Genomic DNA, 24,099 nt, shown 5'->3' on the forward strand with positions numbered 1-24,099 from the left:
ATGTCACTCTTGGGGGGGGGTGGTGCCATCACCCCCATGATGTCACTTCCCCCTCCCTGAACACTCACAGCTTTGGTCTCTGCTGTCACTGGCTGGGTCTGTGATGTCATTGCATAGCCCTGTGATGTCACTATCTCAGGGCACAACCTTGTTCCTTAGCACAGCACAGTGCCAGCCCAGAGTGCATCACTGTGACATCATAGCATTGCATGGCAGGGTGAGGCTATGATGTCATCACTTGCAGCCCCAGGCCAGCTGCCAGCACAATGTGCCCTCCGGGGGTCCCAGATGTCACCCCTCCACCGTGTGAGGTCACAACAGCAGCCTGTGATGTCATTGTGTGATTGCTCCCAGCCCCCCGCTGTAACCACCAGCCCCCGCTGCCCTCCCAGCGCCGGGGAGAGAACCCAGGAGTTCTGGCTCCCACCCCCTGCTCTGACCACCAACCCCCACTGCCCTCCCAGCGCCGGGCAGAGAACCCAGGAGTTCTGACTCCCAGCCCCTGCTCTGACCACCAGCCTCCACTGCCCTCCCAGCGCCGGGGAGAGAACCCAGGAGTTCTGGCTCCCGGCCCCCTGCTCTAACCACCAGCCCCCACTGCCCTCCCAGCACCCAGGAGAGAACCCAGGAGTCCTGGCTCCCACCCCCTGCTCTAACCACCAGCCCCCACTGCCCTCCCAGCGCCGGGGAGAGAACCCAGGAGTCCTGGCTCCCAGCCCCTGCTCTAACCACCAGCCCCCACTGCCCTCCCAGCGCCGGGGAGAGAACCCAGGAGTCCTGGCTCCCAGCCCCTGCTCTAACCACCAGCCCCCACTGCCCTCCCAGCGCCGGGGAGAGAACCCAGGAGTCCTGGCTCCCACCCCCTGCTCTAACCACCAGCCCCCACTGCCCTTCCAGCAGTGGGGAGGGAACCCAGGCATCCCGGCGCCCGGCCCCTGGAACACGCCGGGAACACGGCGGGGAAGAAGACACGGACGCACCCGGAAGCCCATCTTTACTGGGTGATTGTGGTGAGGCACAGACGTATGTGGGGGCAGTTCCAGAAAACAGGGAGTCAATAATTTAAAGGGCCGGGGGGCTCTTGTGGCTGGGATGCAGGTGACATGGACAGGGCAAAGGGGGATGCCTCTGCCCTACCCTGCCCCATGGGCTCCGGGGGGGCACACGCCAGCTGCCCCCACCCCTCAGGCCGCGGCTCCACTGGGTTCGAGGTCCCCCTCCTGCAGCTCCCCACCGTGGGGCCGGCGTCTGGCGAAGGTGCCCTTGACCGACCCCTCCACGGCAGCTTTGAGCTGGGGGGCAGAGGCACTGCATCAGGGGCACCGTCCCCTCCACTCCCCCCAAATCCCCCCCGGACCCCCACCGGCTCCTTCCTCACTGTCCCTGGTCCCCAGAAAACCCCTTTGAGCCCATACGCCCCACAAGCTGCCCGCCACGCCCCCTCTGACCCACAGTGACCCCCAAACCCGTCTTCCCTCCCCTCCCCCCACGACCCCACAGCGACCCCCAAACCCCCTCTTCCCTCACCTCCCCCCGACCCCACAGCAACCCCTGAACCCCCTTCCCTCACCCCCCGACCCCACAGCAACTCCCGAATCCCTTCCTCCCATCCCCCCACGACCCCCGAACCCCCTCTTCCCTCACCTCCCCTGACACCACAGTGACCCCCGAACCCCCTTCTCTCTCCCCAACCCCACAGCAACCCCCGAACCCCCTGTTCCCCACCTCCCCGACCCCACAACGACCCCTGAACCCCCTTCCCTCACCTAACCCCCACGACCCCACAGCGACCCCTGAACCCCCTCTTCATCACCTCCCCCCAACCCTGCAGCGACCCCCAAGCCTGGCACCTCCCCCCCACTACCCCCTGACCCCACAGTGACCCCCCCCAAGCCCTCCCTGACCCCACCCAGCCCAACCCCCTGTTGCCTGACCTGGCCCCCACGCCCCCCTACCTCACGGAGGCCGACCACCCCGACCAGCCGGCCCACGTTGGTGACATATGCCGTCCGCAGGCCCAGCAGGTTAAAGAGGTCGTAACACTGGGGGGGAGAAATGGGGTCACGCATCAAGCCCGGGGGGCAGCCCCAGCCCAGGCCACAGGACAGTGGGGCCAGGCATGGGGGGGAGGTGCATGTCAGGGTGTGTGCGTAAAATTAGCATGCAAATGGCCATCACTTATTGAATATGCAAATCAATCACCATCCATTTATGCATATGCAAATTCAGGCTGTCCTAATTTGCTTACTCTGATTTACCACCTCTCCACTTTAATTCCATCTGCACCTTCCTCCTCCAGCCCCTCCCACTCAAACTGAATATGCAAATTCACCTGCCACCCCAACCACTGCGTAAGCAAATTGAGCACCAGCCCCTCCCATCCTGACTGCATATGCTAATTGAAACGCCCGTGCCCAGACGTCCCAGATTCCATATGCAGATTTGCCCAGCTCTCCAATTACATATGCAAATTGTGGCCAACCAAGCAATCCCATTGCACCTACCACCGGGCATGCATGCAAATGAGCTGCTGCTGGTGTCTCCACATATGGAATTCCCACCCCCCCAAAGAATATTGGCTGGTCTCGAGACCGTCCTAAGCCAACCCCAGCCTGCTTTGCATATGCAAATTCATGCAAATTCCCGGTCCCCTCAGGGTCAGGCTGCCGCCACTCCCAGAAGCCTTTGTGCTGGGGGCTGCCCAGCTGGCTGCTGCGAAGCATGCTGGGAAGGGGAGGGTCACCCACCTGGTGGAGGGTCTCCTTCTCGAGCAGGCGGTAGGGGGCTGGGTCTATGGGCAGCTGCTCCAGCGGCATCTGCTCCTGCAGCTGCTGGCACTCCCACTGCTCCGCCTGCGAGCAGAGCATGCTGGGACACCGGCCCACCCGGGCCCCCCCGGAGCATGCTGGGACACTGACCCACCCGGGCCCCCCCAGAGCATGCTGGGACACCGGCCCACCCGGAGCATGCTGGGACACCGGCCCACCCAGGCCCCCCGGAGCATGCTGGGAAACGCCCCCCATCCTCCCACAATGCTGTAGGCCAATCCCAGGGCAAATCATGCTGGGAATTTTCCCATCCCTGCAACGTACCAGGTGATGCATGTTCTTCATCTTGACAGACAGCCGAGTGCCCGGCTCCTGGGGGACATGGAGGGGGGACACGGTGGGGGGGGGGCGCGACACCCCTTCCCTGTCCCCAGCCCCCTCCCAAAGGGGTCTCCCTACACAGCTCCCCAACCCAGCCCCCGACACCCTCCCACACGGGTCCCCCTCCCCAGTTCCTGGCACCCTCCCAAAGGGGATCCCCTCCCCAGCCCAAGTCCTTGCAGCACCTCCTCCATTAACGCCTCCCCATCGCCTGGCTCAGCAGCAGCTTCTGGCGTTTCTGGAACAGAGACAGACACAGTGTACAGGAGGGTCTGATCAACTCTCCCCCCAAAACCCCAGGCCACCCCTGCCCCCGCACGGCCACCGCGCTCACCTGCAGCCTTCTCCACAGCGCACAAAGTGCCGGTCTCACCTGGCACCTGCAGTGAAGCAAACACAAACTCAGGGACCCCTCACCTGGCGCTGAGACGCGCCCACCTCTGGGGGGGCAACTGGTGACACGGGGACCCCTCGCCCGGTGTTGAGACACGTCCATCTCTGGGGCAGAGCGGCCGGTGACACAGGGACCCCTCAGCCAGCGCCGAGATGTGCCCACCTCTGGGGGGGCAACTGGTGACACGGGGACCCCTCACCCGGTGCTGAGACACGTCCATCTCTGGGGCAGGGCGGCCGGTGACACAGAGACCCTTTGCCCAGCGCCGAGATGTGCCCACCTCTGGGGGGGGCAACTGGTGACACGGGGACCCCTCACCTGTCACCGAGATACGCCCACCTCTGGGGCAGGGCGGCCGGTGGCACAGGGATCCCTCGCCCGGCACCGAGATATGCCCACCTCTGGGTTGGGGTGGCAGGTGACATGGGAACCCCTCGCCTGGTGCTGAGACACGTCCATCTCTGGGGGGGGGGCGACTGGTGACACGGGGACCCCTCAGCCAGCGCCGAGATGCGCCCACCTCTGTGGGGGTGCGACCGGTGACACGGGGATTCCTCGCCCGGCGCTGAGATGCGCCCACCTCTGGGGGGTGGGGTGGCAGGTGACAGGTGGGCGTGACTGGTGACATGGGGACCCCTTGCCTGGCACTGAGATGCGCCCACCTCTGGGGTGGGGCAGCCGGTGACACGGAGACCCCTCACCCGGCGCCAAGATCTGCCCACCTCTGGGGGGCAGCCGTTACACTCACCAGCTCTGGGACACTGGTGGCCTCAGACTGGCTGAGCAGATACTGGAATCGCTTCTCCGTGCTCAGTTGCTCGGACAGCAGCTTGGCAAGATGTTTCCTCCGGATGGATCCCAGCAAGATCCTGGACTCTGCGAAGACGGGAAGGGGGCAGGGCATGGGGCAGGGCCTGTCCCCACTAGGCCGGGGTGACAGCGGGGGGGTCCTACACTGACCTTGCGAGTCCACCAGGGGGAACTGTTTGAGGCTGGAGCTCTTGAGCAGCCCCCGGATGTCCTTGTACTGGCAGCGCCGGGGCAGGAACTTCAGATCCGTGACCATGAAATCCTCAGCGTAGATGTCGTGGGCCCTGGGAGGGAAACGGTGGGGGTCAGACCAGTGGAGAGAACCCAGGAGTCCTGGCTCCCACCCCCTGCTCTAACCACCAGCCCCCACTGCCCTCCCGGGGCCTGGAGAGAACCCAGGAGTCCTGGCTCCCAGCCCCTTGCTGTAGCCACCAGCCCCCACTGCCCTCCCAGCGCCAGGGAGAGAACCCAGGAGTCCTGGCTCCCAGCCCCTGCTCTAACCACCAGCCCCCACTACCCTCCCACTGCCGGGGAGAACCCAGGCGTCCGGGCGCGCCGCTGACCCGCTCTGGCCGACGCGGAGCTTGGGCAGGTAGGGCAGTTTCTTGAGGATGATGAGGCCGTCGAAGAAGGAGGGCTGACAGCGCTGGCTCAGCGCGTTGGCCACCAGCACCGCCACCAGCACCGGCAGGATGTGGGACATCTGCCCCGTCAGCTCGAACACCAGCAGCGCCGTGGACAGCGTGTGGGTCACCGCGCCCGAGTAAGCCGCCGCGCCTGGGGGGAGGGGGTGAGACCGGTGTGCCCCAAACCTGCGCCCCTGAGCCCCGACCCGCTTACCCCCTGCACCCCGACCTGCCCACCTCCTGCGCCCCTCAACCTGAGCCCCGACCCAGTCACCCCCTGTGCCTCAAGCTGCCCACCCCCTGCACCCCTCAACCTGAGCCCCGACCCAGTCACCCCCTGTGCCTCAACCTGCACCCCAACTCGCTCACCCCCTGTGCCCCTCAATCTGCGCCCCGACCCGGTCACCCCCTGTGCCTCAACCTGAGCCCCGACCCGGTCACCCCCTGTGCCTCAACCCGCCCACCCCCTGCGCCCCTCAACCTGAGCCCCGACCCAGTCACCCCCTGTGCCTCAAGCTGCCCACCCCCTGCACCCCTCAACCTGAGCCCCGACCCAGTCACCCCCTGTGCCTCAACCTGCACCCCAACTCGCTCACCCCGTGCCCCTCAATCTGTGCCCCGACCCGGTCACCCCCTGTGCCCCTCAACCTGCGCCCCAACCTGGTCACCCCCTGCACCCCTCAACCTGTGCCCTGACCCAGTCACCCCCTGCACCCTGAACCTGCGCCTCCACCCAATCATCCCTCCATGCCCCCAATCCCAGCCACCCCTTCTGCACCCCCAGACTGGGTCACTGCCCCCACCAGCCCCTCAAGCCATCACCCCGTGACCCCCAGTGAGGTGGGGTGCGGTACCAGCCAGGGCGTAGGCGGCCGGCGTGATGACGATGCGGATGCCGTCCGAGACGATTCCCTCCGGGAACAGGCGGGCCACTAACTCACCATAGAGTCGCCCCAGCCCCGCTCCTGTGGATGCAGAACCCCGGTTACAGGGACCTCCAGGGACCCACAGCCCCGCTCCTGTGGGCGCAGAACCCCCGTTACAGGGACCTCTACAGCCCCCCCCAGGGACCCCCAGCCCCGCTCCTGTGGATGCAGAACCCCGGTTACAGGGACCTCCAGGGACCCCCAGCCCCTCTCCTGTGGGCACAGACCCCCCGTTACAGAGACCTCCAGGGACCTCCAGCCCCTCTCCTGTGGGCACAGACCCCCCGTTACAGGGACCCCCAGGGACCCCCAGCCCCGCTCCTGTGGGCGCAGAACCCCGGTTACAGGGCACCCCAGGGACCCCCAGTCCCGCTCCTGTGGGCACAGACCCCCCATTACATGGACCTCTACAGCCCCCCCCCAGGGACCCCCAGCCCCTCTCCTGTGGGCACAGACCCCCCGTTACAGGGACCCCCAGTCCCTCTCCTGTGGGCACAGACCCCCGTTACATGGACCCCCAGAGACCTCCAGCCCCGCTCCTGTGGATGCAGACCCCCCCAGTACATGGACCTCTACAGCCCCCCCCAGGGACCCCCAGCCCCGCTCCTGTGGGCGCAGAACCCCGGTTACAGGGCACCCCAGAGCCCCCCAGAGTCCCCCAGGCCCTCTCCTGTGGGCGCAGACCCCCTGTTATAGGGCCCCCCAGAAACCTCCAGCCCCTCTCCTGTGGGCACAGACCCCTGGTTACAGGAGCCCCCCGAGCCCCCTAAGGGACCCCCAGCCCTGCTCCTGTGGGCACCGACCCCCATTACAGAGCCCCCCCAGGGACCCCCTGCATGCCCAGACACAGGGAGAGGCCAGCCAGAGCCTGCTCAGTGGGCAGCGAGGTGGGGGGCGGACGCCTGGGCTCTCACCATAGACAAACACAGGCAGGAAGTACCCAGCCGGAACCGTCATGGTGGTGGCCAAAAGCAGCAGGAAGAACTGGGGTTGGGGAGCAGAGGGTTGGAAATGCCCCACAGGAGCCCCCCAGCAGCCCCTCAGTGCTTCCTGCCCCCCCAGCTCCCCCCCAGCTCCCTCTGACCCCCAGCAGCCCCCCAGGAGCCCCCCAGTGCCTCCTGCCCCCCAGCACCCTCTGACCCCCAGCAGCCCCCCAGCAGCCCCCCAGTGCCTCCTGCCCCCCAGCGCCCCCCCAGCTCCCTCTGACCCCCAGCAGCCCCCCAGTGCCTCCTGCCCCCCCAGTGCCCCCCCAGCACCCTCTGACCCCCAGCAGCCCCCCAGTGCCTCCTGCCCCCCAGCGCCCCCCAGCTCCCTCCAACCCCCAGCAGCCCCCCAGTGCCTCCTGCCCCCCAGCGCCCCCCAGCTCCCTCCAACCCCCAGCAGCCCCCCAGTGCCTCCTGCCCCCCAGTGCCCCCCCAGCTCCCTCTGACCCCCAGCAGCCCCCCAGTGCCTCCTGCCCCCCAGTGCCCCCCAGCACCCTCTGACCCCCAGCAGCCCCCCAGGAGCCCCCCAGTGCCTCCTGCCCCCCAGCACCCTCTGACCCCCAGCAGCCCCCCAGGAGCCCCCCAGTGCCTCCTGCCCCCCAGTGCCCCCCAGCACCCTCTGACCCCCAGCAGCCCCCCAGGAGCCCCCCAGTGCCTCCTGCCCCCCAGCACCCTCTGACCCCCAGCAGCCCCCCAGTGCCTCCTGCCCCCCAGCGCCCCCCCAGCTCCCTCTGACCCCCAGCAGCCCCCCAGTGCCTCCTGCCCCCCAGTGCCCCCCCAGCACCCTCTGACCCCCAGCAGCCCCCCAGTGCCTCCTGCCCCCCAGCGCCCCCCAGCTCCCTCCGACCCCCAGCAGCCCCCCAGTGCCTCCTGCCCCCCAGTGCCCCCCCAGCTCCCTCTGACCCCCAGCAGCCCCCCAGTGCCCCCCAGCACCCTCTGACCCCCAGCAGCCCCCCAGTGCCTCCTGACCCCCAGCGCCCCCCCAGCTCCCTCTGACCCCCAGCAGCCCCCCAGTGCCTCCTGCCCCCCAGTGCCCCCCCAGCACCCTCTGACCCCCAGCAGCCCCCCAGTGCCTCCTGCCCCCCAGCGCCCCCCCAGCTCCCTCCAACCCCCAGCAGCCCCCAGCGCCTCCTGCCCCCCAGTGGCCCCGCAGCGCCTCCCTGGCACCTCCTGCCCCCCCAAACCCCCAGGACATCATCAGAGCCCCTTGCCGCCCAGTGACCACCCAGCCCCACCTTGGCCAGGATGAAGAAGCTGAGCATCTCCAGGGCCGAGAGCTGGGGGTGGCTCCACTGCAGCCAGGGGTCGGGCACGGGGGGCGGGGAGGGCTGGCGGCTGCTGTTCAGGCCCCCCAGCTCCCCCCGGTCCCCCCAGGTGCAGTTGTTGAAGAAGGTCTCCAGCAGCTCCTTCATGGTGAGCTGGGAGCAGGGCAAGGGCGTTAGTGGGTTGCGGTGAACGTGCACAACCCCCAGCACCCACTGACCTGTGCCCCGGGCCCCTGCCCCAGGCCCAGGGAGGTGTGGGGGCAGCTGGGGGGCGCTGAGCCGGCTGGCACCGCGCGTGTGGGCGCAGCGTTTCCGTGGGGCGTTCGTGGGTCCCTGCCCCGGGCCCAGGGAGGTGTGGGGGCAGCTGGGGGGCGCTGAGCCAGCTGGCGCCGCTCGTGTGGGTGCAGCGTTTCCGTGGGGCGTTCGTGGGTCCCGGCCCCGCGCCCAGGGAGGTGTGGGGGCAGCTGGGGGGCGCTGAGCCGGCTGGCGCCGCTCGTGTGGGCGCAGCGTTTCCGTGGGGCGTTCGTGGGTCCCTGCCCCAGGCCCAGGGAGGTGTGGGGGCAGCTGGGGGGCGCTGAGCCGGCTGGCGCCGCTCGTGTGGGCGCAGCGTTTCCGTGGGGCGTTCGTGGGTCCCTGCCCCGCGCCCAGGGAGGTGTGGGGGCAGCTGGGGGGCGCTGAGCCGGCTGGCGCCGCTCGTGTGGGCGCAGCGTTTCCGTGGGGCGTTCGTGGGTCCCTGCCCCAGGCCCAGGGAGGTGTGGGGGCAGCTGGGGGGCGCTGAGCCGGCTGGCGCCGCTCGTGTGGGCGCAGCGTTTCCGTGGGGCGTTCGTGGGTCCCTGCCCCGCGCCCAGGGAGGTGTGGGGGCAGCTGGGGGGCGCTGAGCCGGCTGGCGCCGCTCGTGTGGGCGCAGCGTTTCCGTGGGGCGTTCGTGGGTCCCTGCCCCAGGCCCAGGGAGGTGTGGGGGCAGCTGGGGGGCGCTGAGCCAGCTGGCGCCGCTCGTGTGGGTGCAGCGTTTCCGTGGGGCGTTCGTGGGTCCCTGCCCCGCGCCCAGGGAGGTGTGGGGGCAGCTGGGGGGCGCTGAGCCGGCTGGCGCCGCGCGTGTGGGCGCAGCATTTCCGTGGGGCGTTCGTGGGTCCCTGCCCCGGGCCCAGGGAGGTGTGGGGGCAGCTGGGGGGCGCTGAGCCAGCTGGCGCCGCTTGTGTGGGCGCAGCATTTCCATGGGGCATTACCGGGGTTGGCCCGGGGCCAGGGCCGGGGCCGGGAGCGCCCAAGGGGTGGTGGAGACCTATTGCAGAAGGTCCCCGGGCAGGGGAAGCCCGACCCCATCCCACCCCTCCCAATGGGACCGGACCCACACGGGGCTGCTCCGACTCCAGCCCCCCGCAGAGGAGTCTTGGCTGCGTCGGGTGCCCCAGCAGAGGCGACGGCCGACTGCCCGAAAAGGCCGCGGTCGGGTGAGCGGCTCCCCGGACAGGCTCCATCCTGGACGTGCTGCCCCGGGGGAGAACAAGGGGGCTCCCTCCACACGGGCACCGAGGGGGTCCTGGGGTTCCCCCGGCTCTGCCCTCACTCTGCTCCCAGCGGGCAGGAGGACTTTGCGGAGCAGCGAGTCCGTCGGCTGCAGCTGGCGCCGAGCCTGGTGCGATCGGTGGGGGCAGCAGGACCCTTTCACCCCTGACGGCCGGGCCCCGGCACGCGCCTGAGGACAGGGATGGGGCTGGGGCCCAGCACCTCTCAGCTGTCCCGGCCCAGGATGTTCCTGGGGTTGGGGTCGGAGGTGCCCTCTGGCCGGGGCTGGGGCCCAGCACCTCTCAGCTGTCCCGCCCGGCGCTGGGCTGGGGTGACCCTTGCGGGCCGGTGTGGAGACAGGGGTGCTCTGGGGCCGGACGGCAAAGCCCCCGGTCTGGGCTGCTGGCAGGCCCCGGTTTGGCTCTGAGCTGCCCCAGGAAAGCTCCCCTCCTGCGGGGGTCAGGCGGGGGCAGGGGTACTCACCCGTGCCCCCAGGTACTGCCCCAGCCCTGGGGGGAAGGTGATGCTGGCCAGCACCAGGGTCACCAGCCCCGCATACAGGATTTGGCTGTGGGGGGAGCAAAGGGGGCAGACGGTAAATGAAAGGGGGCGCGAGGGGAGGGTACAGAGAGGGCTGTGGGGGGCAGAGAGCAGCTCTTGGGGTCCTGAAGGGTGACTGCGGGAGGGGCCCGGAGATGGGGGTTTTGGGGGGTGACTCACTTGCGGCTCAGCAGGTGCCGGGACAGGGGCCAGTCCTGCAGCAGCAGCAGAAGATTGCGATGGCAGAAGAGGTAAAGGCAGCACAGAGCCCCACACACCAGCCTGTGGGGACAGCGCCGCAGTGAACCCAGGAGTCTGGGGCCGCCCCAGCCCCCACCCTCTGAGCCTGCACACCCAGCAGTCCTGGCTCCCACCCCCTGCTCTGAGCACCAGCCCCCACTGCCCCCCAGCGCCGGGGAGAGACCCCAGGAGTCCTGGCTCCCACCCCCTGCTCTACCCACCAGCCCCCGCTGCCCTCCCAGCGCCGGGGAGAGAACCCAGGAGTCCTGGCTCCCACCCCCTGCTCTACCCACCAGCCCCCGCTGCCCTCCCAGCGCCGGGGAGAGAACCCAGGAGTCCTGGCTCCCGGCCCCCTGCTCTGACCACCAGCCCCCACTGCCCTCCCAGCGCCGGGGAGAGAACCCAGGAGTCCTGGCTCCCACCCCCTGCTCTGACCACCAGCCCCCACTGCCCTCCCAGCGCCGGGGAGAGAACCCAGGAGTCCTGGCTCCCACCCCCTGCTCTGACCACCAGCCCCCACTGCCCCCCAGTGCCGGGGAGAGAACCCAGGAGTCCTGGCTCCCACCCCCTGCTCTGACCACCAGCCCCCGCTGCCCTCCCAGCGCCGGGGAGAGAACCCAGGAGTCCTGGCTCCTGCCCCTGCTCTACCCACCAGCCCCCGCTGCCCTCCCAGCGCCGGGGAGAGAACCCAGGAGTCCTGGCTCCCACCCCCTGCTCTAACCACCAGCCCTCACTGCCCTCCCAGCGCCGGGGAGAGAACCCAGGAGTCCTGGCTCCCACCCCCTGCTCTAACCACCAGCCCCCACTGCCCTCCCAGCGCCGGGGAGAGAACCCAGGAGTCCTGGCTCCCACCCCCTGCTCTAACCACCAGCCCTCACTGCCCTCCCAGCGCCGGGGAGAGAACCCAGGAGTCCGGGCTCCCACCCCTGCCCTAACCACCAGCCCCCACTGCCCTCCCAGCGCCGGGGAGAGAACCCAGGAGTCCGGGCTCCCACCCCCTGCTCTAACCACCAGCCCTCACTGCCCTCCCAGTGCCGGGGAGAGAACCCAGGAGTCCTGGCTCCCACCCCCTGCTCTAACCACCAGCCCTCACTGCCCTCCCAGCGCCGGGGAGAGAACCCAGGAGTCCTGGCTCCCACCCCCTGCTCTAACCACCAGCCCTCACTGCCCTCCCAGCGCCGGGGAGAGAACCCAGGAGTCCTGGCTCCCACCCCCTGCTCTAACCACCAGCCCCCACTGCCCTCCCAGTGCCGGGGAGAGAACCCAGGAGTCCTGGCTCCCACCCCCTGCTCTAACCACCAGCCCTCACTGCCCTCCCAGCGCCGGGGAGAGAACCCAGGAGTCCTGGCTCCCACCCCCTGCTCTAACCACCAGCCCCCACTGCCCTCCCAGTGCTGGGGAGAGAACCCAGGAGTCCTGGCTCCCACCCCCTGCTCTAACCACCAGCCCCCACTGCCCTCCCAGCGCCGGGGAGAGAACCCAGGAGTCCTGGCTCCCACCCCCTGCTCTAACCACCAGCCCCCACTGCCCTCCCAGCGCCGGGGAGAGAACCCAGGAGTCCTGGCTCCCACCCCCTGCTCTAACCACCAGCCCTCACTGCCCTCCCAGCGCCGGGGAGAGAACCCAGGAGTCCTGGCTCCCACCCCCTGCTCTGACCACCAGCCCCCGCTGCCCTCCCAGCGCCGGGGAGAGAACCCAGGAGTCCTGGCTCCTGCCCCTGCTCTACCCACCAGCCCCCGCTGCCCTCCCAGCGCCGGGGAGAGAACCCAGGAGTCCTGGCTCCTGCCCCTGCTCTACCCACCAGCCCCCGCTGCCCTCCCAGCGCCGGGGAGAGAACCCAGGAGTCCTGGCTCCCGGCCCCCTGCTCTAACCACCAGCCCTCACTGCCCTCCCAGCGCTGGGGAGAGAACCCAGGAGTCCTGGCTCCCACCCCCTGCTCTAACCACCAGCCCCCACTGCCCTCCCAGCGCCGGGGAGAGAACCCAGGAGTCCTGGCTCCCACCCCCTGCTCTAACCATCAGCCCCCACTGCCCTCCCAGCACTGGAGAGAGAACCCAGGAGTCCTGGCTCCCAGCCCCTGCTCTAACCACCAGCCCTCACTGCCCTCCCAGCGCCGGGGAGAGAACCCAGGAGTCCTGGCTCCCACCCCCTGCTCTAACCACCAGCCCCCACTGCCCTCCCAGCGCCGGGGAGAGAACCCAGGAGTCCTGGCTCCCGGCCCCCTGCTCTGACCACCAGCCCCCACTGCCCTCCCAGCGCCGGGGAGAGAACCCAGGAGTCCTGGCTCCCAGCCCCCTGCTCTAACCACCAGCCCCCACTGCCCTCCCAGCGCCGGGGAGAGAACCCAGGAGTCCTGGCTCCCGCCCCCTGCTCTAACCACCAGCCCCCACTGCTCCCCAGCGCCGGGGAGAGAACCCAGGAGTCCTGGCTCCAAATGGCACCCGCCTCCCCAGGGCTGAGCCGGCCGACTGGGGGCCGGGCTGGGCTGGGCGGGGTGCCAGGGCTGGGTACCGGGGTGCCCCACTCACCCCAGCAGGGCAAAGGACAGCAGCTCGGGCAGGTCGTAGGGGAACTCGACGCGCCAGCTGGTGGAGAAAAGGACGGCCACCGTCTCTGGAGGACGGGGGGTGGGGGGCGGATTAATGGGAAGCCCTTAATGGCCCCCCCCTTCTCCACTGCCTGGTCCCCAACCCCCAGCCCTCCCTGGGCCAGAAATCCAGGTCAGCCCCCCCTCCCCCCCCGTGTACCCCGACCCGCCCGCTTCTCCCCTGTCCCATACCCTGACCCCTGACCCATACCCAGCCCTGTACCTCCCCCTGCCGCGTATCCCGCCCTGGCCAGCCCCGCACCCCAGCCCTGCACCCAGCCCCTTTCCCGTACCCCACCCGGGCCACCCTGCACCCAGCCCCTGTCCCGCACCTCACCCCAGCCCCTGTCCCGTACCCTGCCCCGTACCGCTCTGGCCGTGCACCAGGGGCAGCAGGCGGAAAGTCAGGGCCGCGCAGGTGGCAGCGAAGAAGCCACGCCAGTAGTCACGCACCGCAAAGTGGGAGCCCATCGCCTCCACTGAGAACAGCACCCCTGGGGGGCAGGGGGTCAGCCAGGATCTGCCCCCTCAGCCCTGCCCCCACCCAGTGCCCCACACCCCGGGGCCCCCCACACCACCCCTGCACCCCTAACCCCTCATGTGGCCCGTGAGCTGAGAACAGCCCCTCCCCCAACCCTACTCTAGGCCCCTGTCCCCCCAAGGCTGCCAGCCCACCCCCCACCCAGCTGTTTGGGGGTCACTCACCTCCCACAGGGGCCACGAAGCAGCAGGCCACCCCCACGGCCGCCCCCGCCACCAGCATCTCGTACTTGCGGGCCGGGTTCTGGAGGTCAGAGATGGGGGTCAGAGGCATGGGGGGAATGGGGGCCCCAGGGTGCTAGGGCACGTGCGGCGGGGGAGGGGGAGGGGGAGGGTCCCCCGCCCCCCGACTCACCTCACTGGAGCCGGCAACTCGCACCATGACCCGGCCCAGCTGGGTGGCCAGGATCGTGGCCATGTGAACAAAGGGGCCCTGCAGGGAGACCGGGGTCAGCCCCCCTTTCTCTGCCCCCTGGCACCCTCCAACAGCGCATCAGCCTCTTAACCCCCCTGTGCCCTGGCCCCACGGCCCCACCCCGGTACCCCCCGACCACCCTGCCCCCCACTGTCCTCCAGACACCCCTGTGCCTCAGCCCCACCCCCAGTGCCCCCCAACCACCCTGCCCCCTGGTGCCCCCCAGACGCCCTGTGCCCCAGCCCCCCGGCCCCACCCCGGCGCTCCCCGACTGCCCTGCCCCCCACTACCCTCCAGACACCCTGTGCCTCAGCCCCAGCCCGGTGCCCCCCAGACACCCCTGTGCTCCAGCCCCCGCCCCACTCACCACTTTGCCCAGGAAGACGGTGCTGCCAGCGGCCAGGGTGCAAACCACCCCCACCAGTTTGGCCAGCCCCGTGCGCAGGGTGAAGAACTCGCTCAGCACCACCCCCCGCAGCGTCACCTTCAGCTCGGGGATCCCGGAGCCTGCGGTGGGGAGCAGAGCCGGGGAGCGGCCAGGGCTGGGGACCCCTTCCCAGCCCCTGGGCACCCCCCTTCCCAGCCTCTAGAATCCCGCTTCCCAGCCCCCAGGATCCTGCTTCCCAGCCCCCAGGGCACCCCCCTTCCCAGCCCCCAGGATCCCGCTTCCCAGCCCCTGGGCACCCCCCTTCCCAGCCCCCAGGATCCCGCTTCCCAGCCCCCTGGGCACCCCCCTTCCCAGGCCCCAGGATCCCGCTTCCCAGCCCCCAGGATCCCGCTTCCCAGCCCCCTGGGCACCCCGTTCCCAGCCCCCAGGATCCCGTCTCCCAGCCCCCTGGGCCCCCTTCCCAGCCCCCTGAGGACCCCCTTTTCGACATCCTCCATGGACACCCCCTCCCAGCCCCCTTGTGGCTCCATCTCTGTGAGCCCGGCCAGTCCCGGAGAACTGCGACTTCCCCACGACTTTGAACCAACTCCTTTGGCACAGAAAGCCTCCGTGTCTGTAACGGGTGTGCGTCCACACGCACTCCTCTCCCCAGGACGGGTTGGAATGACTGCCTCTGCCGGCTGTACTGACACCTCTGTGCTGAGCTGGGCTCCGGCGCCTCATAAACCTCCTGGGTGAGAGTTCCTCCTGCCTGTGGCCGGGGGGCAGAGCCTGGGGACCCCTGCACCCCATCATACAAGGCTGACACGTGTGGGTGTAATTTCAGTACGGTTCTCTTGTTAATGCTGGACGGCGTCTCTAGCAATGGGGGACTGGCCATGCCCAGCTCCAGCCCCACCTACCTGCCCTGGGGCAGGGGAACTCAGCGAGCAACCAGTTGATGGTAACAACACGCGTGTGTGTGTGTGTGTGTGTGTGTGTGTGTACACCCCCCTTTCACAGCTGCCTGGCCCTGGGATCCCCATTCACAGCACCCTGGCCCTAGGACCCCCCTTTCACAGCCGTCTGCCCCTGGCACCCTCATTCACAGCCCCCTGGCCCTAGGACCCCCCTTTCACAGCCGTCTGGCCCTGGCACCCTCATTCACAGCCCCCTGGCCCTGGCACCCTCATTCACGGCCCCCTGGCCGTGGGACGGGGTACAGGGGTCCCCAAAGCACTGGCCCCCGGCCGCAGGCAGGAGGGACTCTCACTCAGCAGGTAGAACGGGAGGTTTATGAGGCGCCAGAGCCCAGCTCAGCACAGAGGGGTCAGTACAGCCGGCAGAGACAGGATTCCAACCCGTCCTGGGGAGAGGAGCCCGAGGGGTGCCCCTCTGGGGTGCAGCTTCCCCCCGCGCCAGCCTGGCTGCCCTCCAGCTCCCTCTCCCCCCAGCTTCTCACTGCCGCCCCCATTCCAACCCAGCTCGGCTCCTCCCTGCTCTGTGCTCAGGGCAGAGGTGTTACCTGCCAGCCTAGGGTACAGCCCAGGGGTCATCCTTAGCCGCCTGTCACACACATCCAGCCTGGGTCTCACACAACCCCCACCCCTCCATCACAGACCCCCATTCACAGCCCCCTGCCCCTGAGACCCCCATTAATGGCCCCCAGGCCCCAGGACCACCCCATTCCTAGTTCCCCCAGAGATGAGTATTCTCAGAGCCCCTGACCCAGGGAAGACTCAGGTTCCCCCCTGCTCCCATCCCTAGACCTGGGGGGGCCGGGGGGGCATACCTGCAGCCTGTGGGGAGATGTACTTCGCCACGCCAGCTGACACCATCATGAGACCCATGTGGTACAGCACCCAGGAGAAGTACTGCAGGGCCAGGTACCCCTCCAGCGCATCATACACCCACAGATTGGCTGCAGTGGTGGGGGGGATCAGTGTGAGTCAGCCCCTCACCTCACAGAGAGAACCCAGGAGTCCTGGCTCCTGGCACTACCCACCAGCCCCCCTGCCCTCCCAGCGCCGAGGAGAGAACCCAGGAGTCCTGACTCCTGGCCCCCTGCTCTAACCACCAGCCCCCACTGCCCTCCCAGCGCTGGGGAGAGAACCGAGGAGTCCTGGCTCCCACCCCCTGCTCTACCCACCAGCCCCCACTGCCCTCCCAGCGCCGGGGAGAGAACCCAGGAGTCCTGGCTCCCGGCCCCCTGCTCTAACCACCAGCCCCCACTGCCCTCCCAGCGCTGGGGAGAGAACCCAGGAGTCCTGGCACCCGGCCCCCTGCTCTACCCACCAGCCCCCACTGCCCTCCCAGCGCCGGGGAGAGAACCCAGGAGTCCTGGCTCCCAGCCCTGTCTCCCAGAGCCAGGGCGACTCTATGGAGGACTATGGATCCAGGAGGGAGGGCCCTGGCTAGCCCCAGGGGAGCCCAAATTGCTTCCCCATCAGCAGGCGGTGCCTAGGCCCCGCCAGGGAGAACCACGGCCCCGGGCAGGGGAGGGGCACCTCGCTGGAACTTGGAGATGACGACGTCGAGGCCAAAGCTGATGGTCGCCATGGAGATGCCCAGAAGAAAGAGAAAGATCCAATCCTCGCCCAGCTTCAGGATCTGCGAGCGGATGGACAGGCCCAGCGCTGCAAGACAGACAGACGCAGGATGCCTCTCACTCCCGCCCCACAGCCCCTGCATCCCCCAGCCCTGCCCGTCCCCTCACTCCCGCCCCACAGCCCCTGCATCCCCCAGCCCTGCCCGTCCCCTCACTCCCGCCCCACAGCCCCTGCATCCCCCAGCCCTGCCCGTCCCCTCACTCCCGCCCCACAGCCCCTGCATCCCCCAGCCCTGCCGGTCCCCTCACTCCCACCCCACAGCCCCTGCATCCCCCAGCCCTGCCGGTCCCCTCACTCCCACCCCACAGCCCCTGCATCCCCCAGCCCTGCCCGTCCCCTCACTCCCGCCCCCACAGCCCCTGCATCCCCCAGCCCTGCCGGTCCCCTCACTCCCACCCCACAGCCCCTGCATCCCCCAGCCCTGCCGGTCCCCTCACTCCCACCCCACAGCCCCTGCATCCCCCAGCCCTGCCGGTCCCCTCACTCCTAACCCCACAGCCCCTGCATCCCCCAGCCCTGCCGGTCCCCTCACTCCCACCCCCACAGCCCCTGCATCCCCCAGCCCTGCCCGTCCCCTCACTCCCGCCCCACAGCCCCTGCATCCCCCAGCCCTGCCCGTCCCCTCACTCCCGCCCCCACAGCCCCTGCATCCCCCAGCCCTGCCCGTCCCCTCACTCCCACCCCCACAGCCCCTGCATCCCCCAGCCCTGCCAGTCCCCTCACTCCCGCCCCACAGCCCCTGCATCCCCCAGCCCTGCCCGTCCCCTCACTCCCACCCCCACAGCCCCTGCATCCCCCAGCCCTGCCAGTCCCCTCACTCCCGCCCCACAGCCCCTGCATCCCCCAGCCCTGCCCGTCCCCTCACTCCCGCCCCCACAGCCCCTGCACCCCCCCCGCCGGTCCCCTCACTCCCACCCCCACAGCCCCTGCACCCCCCAGCCCTGCCAGTCCCCTCACTCCCGCCCCCACAGCCCCTGCACCCCCCCCGCCGGTCCCCTCACTCCCACCCCCACAGCCCCTGCACCCCCCAGCCCTGCCAGTCCCCTCACTCCCACCCCCACAGCCCCTGCATCCCCCAGCCCTGCCTGTCCCCTCACTCCCACCCCCACAGCCCCTGCATCCCCCAGCCCTGCCGGTCCCCCTCACTCCCGCCCCACAGCCCTGTATCCCCCAGCCCTGCCAGTCCCCTCACTCCCGCCCCACAGCCCCTGCATCCCCCAGCCCTGCCGGTCCCCTCACTCCCGCCCCCACAGCCCCTGCATCACCCAGCCCTGCCGGTCCCCTCACTCCCGCCCCACAGCCCCTGCATCCCCCAGCCCTGCCCGTCCCCTCACTCCCGCCCCACAGCCCCTGCATCCCCCAGCCCTGCCGGTCCCCTCACTCCCACCCCACAGCCCCTGCATCCCCCAGCCCTGCCTGTCCTCTCACTCCTAACCCCACAGCCCCTGCATCCCCCAGCCCTGCCCGTCCCCTCACTCCCACCCCACAGCCCCTGCATCCCCCAGCCCTGCTGGTCCCCTCACTCCCGCCCCACAGCCCCTGCATCCCCCAGCCCTGCCAGTCCCCTCACTCCCGCCCCCACAGCCCCTGCATCCCCCAGCCCTGCCAGTCCCCTCACTCCCGCCCCCACAGCCCCTGCATCCCCCAGCCCTGCCAGTCCCCTCACTCCTGCCCCCACAGCCCCTGCATCCCCCAGCCCTGCCGGTCCCCCTCACTCCCGCCCCACAGCCCCTGCATCCCCCAGCCCTGCCGGTCCCCTCGCTCCCACCCCACAGCCCCTGCATCCCCCAGCCCTGCCGGTGCCCTCACTCCCGCCCCCACAGCCCCTGCATCCCCCAGCCCTGCCGGTCCCCTCACTCCTGCCCCACAGCCCCTGCATCCCCCAGCCCTGCCGGTCCCCTCACTCCCGCCCCCCACAGCCCCTGCATCCCCCAGCCCTGCCGGTGCCCTCACTCCTGCCCCACAGCCCCTGCATCCCCCAGCCCTGCCAGTCCCTCCCGCCCCACAGCCCCTTGCTACAGGTAGATTTTCTGAGCTGAGGGGGGCAGTTAGTTGCCGGATCCCATCTCGTGCCCCTGCCAATCTAGAGCTGGCTGGTCCAGCACTGGAAAATCCTTGAGGCAGTGGGTGTCCTTGACCCGGGGCCGTGTTTGTGTCATGCTCCCCGGGGATAGGAGACCAGGGTGGGGAATTGAAACCCTGACCGGCCCCAGCCTGAATCCTAGCTCTGTTTATACCCCAAACACAGATTGTAACAATGTGGTTTCCTCCCAGCATGCAGCCCTGATCCCCTCCCCCAGCCCTGCTGGCCCCCTCAATCCTGACTCCTCAGCCCCTGCATCCCCCAGCCCTGCCAGTGCCCCCAACTCCTGACCCACAGCCCCTGTGACCCCCAGCCCTGCCAGTGCCCCTCACTTCCGACCCACAGCCCCTGCATCCCCCAGCCCTGCCAGTGCCCCCCACTCCTGACCCACAGCCCCTGTGACCCCCAGCCCTGCCAGTGCCCCCCACTCCTGACCCACAGCCCCTGCCCCCCAGCCCTGCCGGTCCCCTCACTCCCACCCCACAGCCCCTGCATCCCCCGGCCCTGCCGGTCCCCTCGCTCCCACCCCACAGCCGCTGCATCCCCCAGCCCTGCCGGTCCCCTCGCTCCCACCCCACAGCCCCTGCATCCCCCGGCCCTGCCGGACTCCTCACTCCCACCCCACAGCCGCTGCATCCCCCAGCCCTGCCGGTCCCCTCACTCCCGACCCACAGCCCCTGCATCCCCCAGCCCTGCCGGTCCCCCCACTCCCAACCCGCAGCCCCGTACGTCTCAGCGCCTGCCCCACTCTTCGCATGGCCATGCACCCCAGCGTCTGCTGGTCCCTGTCCAAGAGCTGCTGGATTGGCCCCCCGAGCAGCTGACTATCCGGGTGCTGGGCTGGGGGTTCCGATCCCCCAGGCCTCTCCTTGGCCTGCTGCCGCCTGGAGCCGCAGAGCCCCATGTCCCCACCACCTGCACTGCCCAGCCCCGGCCTCCCAAGGTCTTATACCCTCAGCCAGCTCCACCCGCCGAGTGGAACCGGCTCACCCCAGCCGGGCCCAGAAGTCAGGGCCAGACTGGGAGCAGCTGGGCCGGGGGAGGGGTGTGGGCAGAGCCAGAGAGAAGTGGAGGTGGGAAAGACAGATCGAAGGGACAGGGAGGCGAACAGGGGGCTGTGATGGAGTGGGGGGGGTGCATGTGTGAGTCAGGCTGGATGTCCCAGGCAAGCAGAGCAGCTCCCAGTGGCTAAGGATGACCCTGGGGCTACAACTGGCAGGTAACACCTCTGCCTGAACAAAGAGCAGGGAGGAGCCGAGCTGGGTTTTGAATGGGGTGGGAGGCGGCAGTTAGAGGCTAGGAAAAGGGAGAGCTGGAAGGCAGCCAGCCTGAGGAGGGGGAAAGCTACACCCCAGAGGGGCACCCCTCGGGGTCTTCTCCCCAGGACGGGTTGGAAGGACTGTCTCTGGCTGCTGTGCTGTCGCTTCTGTGAGAAACTGGACATCTGTTGTCTAATACACCTCCTGTTGTACCTGCTAAGTGAGAGTCTCTCCTGCCAGTGGACGGGGTGCAGTGCAGGGGGACCCCTGAACCCCATCACAGGGGCATGCAGGGAGGGAGAGACAGACAGACAAGGAGGCGAACAGGGTGTGTGCAGAGAGGGACAGACAGAGGGGTAGGGGCTGCAGAGGGACAGACAGACGGGGGCAGTCGGGGGTGTGCAGGGAGGGACAGACAGACGGGGTCTGTAGGGGGTGTGCAGGGAGCAACAGACAGAGGGGTGAGGGGCTGCTGAGGGACAGACAGACAGGGAGGTGAACAGGGGGTGTGCAGGGAGGGACAGACAGACAGAGTCAGGAGGGGGTGTTCAGGGAGGGACAGACAGACAGACAGGGAGATGACCAGGGGGTGTGCAGGGAGAAACAGACAGACAGGGTCAGTGCGGAGTGTGCAGGGAGGGACAGACAGACAGGGAGGCGAACAGGGGGTGTGCAGGGAGGGACAGACAGATGGGGTCAGGATGGGGTGTGCAGGGAGGGACAGACAGACAGGGTCAGTAGGGGGTGTGCAGGGAGCAACAGACGGAGGGGTGAGGGGCTGCTGAGGGACAGACAGACAGGGAGGTGAACAGGGGGTGTGCAGGGAGGGACAGACAGATGGGGTCAGGATGGGGTGTGCAGGGAGGGACAGACAGACAGGGAGGTGAAGGGGGGGTGTGCAGGGAGGGACAGACAGACAGACAGGGAGGCGAACAAGGGGTGTGCAGGGAGGGACGGACAGACGGGGAGGCGAACGGGGGTGTGCAGGGAGGGACAGACAGGGAGGCGAACGGGGTGTGCAGGGAGGGACAAACAGACGGAGGTGAACAGGGGGTGTGCAGGGAGGGACAAACAGACGGAGTCAGGAGGGGGTGTGCAGGGAGGGACAGACAGACAGACAGGGAGGCAAACGGGGTGTGCAGGGAGGGACAGACAGACGGGGGTCAGTAGGGGCCTGTAGGGACAGATGGGGGGGCACAAGGACAGTCGGATACAGGGTTTTACAGGCACAGACTGAGGGAAGTTGGACAACAGAGTTCCTGGTTGGCCTGTGTCCCCACCTGTCCCCCCAGTTGGGCCCTCCCCCCATTGGTTGGTGTTGAAGGTATCCCCAACCCCTGCTGCCCCCAGGGACATCAGAGCTTCTCCAGGACCAGCGTCACTTGACCGGGGACATACGGACGCTCCACAAAGGTCCCTGGCTGCCACGTGGCCCCAGGGCTGGACACTAGCTCTACTCCAGGGGCCAGGCAAGGTCCGGGCTAGGCCCACATTCCCCCCCGCCCCCCGCACCTGCTGTTGTGACAACAAACTTGCCTGGAGTCTGTGGGAGAGGAAACACCTTGGCCTGCAGCACCAGATTCCGGAGAGGTTAAGAGGGCAGTGGGGGCTGGTGGGTAGAGCAGGGGGCCGGGAGCCAGGACTCCTGGGTTCTCTCCCCGGCGCTGGGAGGGCAGTGGGGGCTGGTGGTTAGAGCAGGGGTGGGAGCCAGGACTCCTGGGTTCTCTCCCCGGCGCTGGGAGGGCAGTGGGGGCTGGTGGTTAGAGCAGGGGGCGGGAGCCAGGACTCCTGGGTTCTCTCCCCGGCGCTGGGAGGGCAGTGGGGGCTGGTGGTTAGAGCAGGGGGCGGGAGCCAGGACTCCTGGGTTCTCTCCCCGGCGCTGGAAGGGCAGTGGGGGCTGGGGGTCAGAGCAGGGGGTGGGAGCCAGGACTCCTGGGTTCTCCCCGGCGCTGGGCGCGTGGCTGGTGGCTCGGACTCCCGGGACCGAGCTACCCCCTCAGCAGGGGAACAAATGAACAACCCCCAGGTGGCTCAGCGCCCCCCCGGCTGGGAGGTCCCGCCCCGACCCCCTATGTCTGCAACTGGTGGGGGGGCCTGTGGGGCGGGGGCGTCAGTCCCTCCCGGACCTCCCCCCCCGGTTCCACTGTGGCCTTACTCCCCATCCCGGCCTCCCCCCCCTTTAGCGCCTCCTTCTTCTTGGGGCCCCGCCCGCAGCCCCTGCTGGGCTCTCCCCGGCCCCTCCCGCGGGGCCACGCCCCCAGCGCAGCGCGGTTCCGAGGTCACCCGATGCGTGCGGGGAACGGGGGGGGGAGGGGCTGTGCGAACGTTCCACGCGCACTTCCGGCGGCGGTGAATGAACGTTCCACGGGCGCTTCCCGCGGCGCTGTGCGAACGTTCCACGGGCGCTTCCGGCGGGGGGAGGAGTCGGACGTGGCGACCGGAAAGGGAAGCGGCGGCTTGGTCGGCGCTCGGCTCCCGAGGGGGTGAGTGGGGCGGGGGCTGCGGGGACGGCTCGGCTCGCTGGGGGTGTCGGGGCGGCGCGGCGCGGCCCGACCTGGGTGGGGGCGGGTAGCGGGGACGTGGGAGGGGAGTTCTGGAGGGGCTGCGAGGTCGGCGGTGGGCAGCGGGGGTTGTCTGGACTGCGGGGCTGAAGTGGGTCTCTGGGAGCTAGGGGTGTTTGGGGGTCTGGGGCTGTCGGGGGGGGCAGGAGGGGACCTACAGGGGGCTGGGGCTGTGGGTAGGGAGAGCAGGAGGGGAGCTCTGGGGGGCTGGGGCTGTGGGTGGGGGGAGCAGGAGGGGAGCTCCTGGGGGGCTGTGGTTGCTCTGGAGTGTGTGGGGCCTGGGTAAAGGTGGGGAGGTGCAGTGGGGTTGTGGGTCAGGGCACAGGGACAGGGACAGGGGGTGCCAGGCCAGGCGGCTGGGACTCCCTTTCTCTCCCCCCGCAGCCATGTCGGAGCCGGGGCCCCCCGCAGCCGAGCTGGCGCTGCGCCGACGCCTGCCCCCCCGCCTGCCCCGCCGCCGGGGTGACGTCTACGTCAACATGCAGACAGACTTCAGGGCGCAGCTGAGCCGGTGCCAGCGGTTGCTGGGGCCGGGCGGCGGCTGCTCCGAAATCTGCATCCATGGTCTGGGCCTGGCCATCAACCGGGCCATCAACATTGCCCTGCAGCTGCAGGCGGGCGGAGCCGGGGCCCTGCGCCTGGCTGCCAACACCTCCACCGTGGGGCTGACAGACACGCTGGAGGCCACCGGCGACGCCGACGCCCAGCCACCATTGGCCCAGGCCCGCAACAACTCTGCCATCCATATCCGGGTCTGCCGCGCCCCCCCGCCCATGCCCTGATGGGGGAGGAAGAGGAGAGGGCGTCCCTCAGATGGGGCCGCCAGCTGCAACGCCCCCCTGGATGGAGCCGGACCTGGAGCCTCTGGACTGAGCCCCAGCGTGCAGCGCCCCCAGGCAGACGCGTCTGGCAACGTCTCTAGGGGATGTTTAGCTGCCCAGCCCTTGAGCGCCCTGGTGGGAGGAGGCGCAGGACTGACGGTGGGAGGGCTTGGGAGGGTGCGGGCTGTGGGGTGCGCTGCGGTGTGGGGGCTGTGGGAAAACCCACATCTCCTCCCTCCCCCTGGAACTGCTGGGGCCCCTCAGGCTGAGAGTGAACAATAAAAGAAACCAACGGCTGTGTTAGCCGCTCCCACCCCACAGGCCACTGTCATGTCACTGGCAGGGGACAGAGAATGGGGCAGGGCCTGTTCCCTCCAGGGGCGCCGGCTCCCCCTGGCCCAGGGCAGGACTGGCTGCC

General features: G+C 69.4%; 2 protein-coding genes across 5 annotated transcripts; one reads left to right on the forward strand and one right to left on the reverse strand.

The window, feature by feature from the left end:
- Positions 1-986: 986 nt before the first annotated feature.
- LOC142005639 (chloride channel protein ClC-Kb-like) lies at positions 987-21,979 on the reverse strand. Of its 3 annotated transcripts, none has more exons than XM_074982932.1 (22): positions 21,836-21,979; positions 16,856-16,984; positions 16,141-16,269; positions 14,349-14,488; positions 13,922-13,999; positions 13,732-13,810; positions 13,395-13,520; positions 12,968-13,052; positions 10,380-10,481; positions 10,143-10,227; positions 8,124-8,306; positions 6,820-6,889; positions 5,834-5,944; positions 4,917-5,130; positions 4,504-4,637; positions 4,292-4,419; positions 3,484-3,529; positions 3,335-3,387; positions 3,093-3,140; positions 2,748-2,852; positions 1,956-2,042; positions 987-1,292 (listed from the first exon to the last, which is right to left on the reverse strand). In XM_074982932.1, exons 2-22 carry the CDS (start codon positions 16,905-16,907, stop codon positions 1,185-1,187), a joined length of 2,163 nt encoding a protein of 720 aa, XP_074839033.1. In that variant the 5' UTR covers positions 16,908-16,984; positions 21,836-21,979; the 3' UTR covers positions 987-1,184. The 3 variants fall into 3 exon arrangements, with proteins under 3 accessions (XP_074839033.1, XP_074839031.1, XP_074839032.1); XM_074982930.1 differs by lacking the exon at positions 21,836-21,979 and adding an exon at positions 19,770-19,951; XM_074982931.1 differs by lacking the exons at positions 13,395-13,520; positions 21,836-21,979 and adding an exon at positions 19,770-19,951.
- Positions 5,095-23,983, forward strand: POP7 (POP7 homolog, ribonuclease P/MRP subunit). Of its 2 annotated transcripts, none has more exons than XM_074982941.1 (2): positions 5,095-5,116; positions 23,245-23,983. In XM_074982941.1, exon 2 carries the CDS (start codon positions 23,247-23,249, stop codon positions 23,640-23,642), a length of 396 nt encoding a protein of 131 aa, XP_074839042.1. In that variant the 5' UTR covers positions 5,095-5,116; positions 23,245-23,246; the 3' UTR covers positions 23,643-23,983. The 2 variants fall into 2 exon arrangements, with proteins under 2 accessions (XP_074839042.1, XP_074839041.1); XM_074982940.1 differs by lacking the exon at positions 5,095-5,116 and adding an exon at positions 22,530-22,782.
- The last annotated feature ends 116 nt before the right edge of the window (positions 23,984-24,099 follow it).

Source organism: Carettochelys insculpta, chromosome 34 (assembly GCF_033958435.1).
Source record: "Carettochelys insculpta isolate YL-2023 chromosome 34, ASM3395843v1, whole genome shotgun sequence".
Classification (NCBI taxonomy): domain Eukaryota; kingdom Metazoa; phylum Chordata; order Testudines; family Carettochelyidae; genus Carettochelys; species Carettochelys insculpta.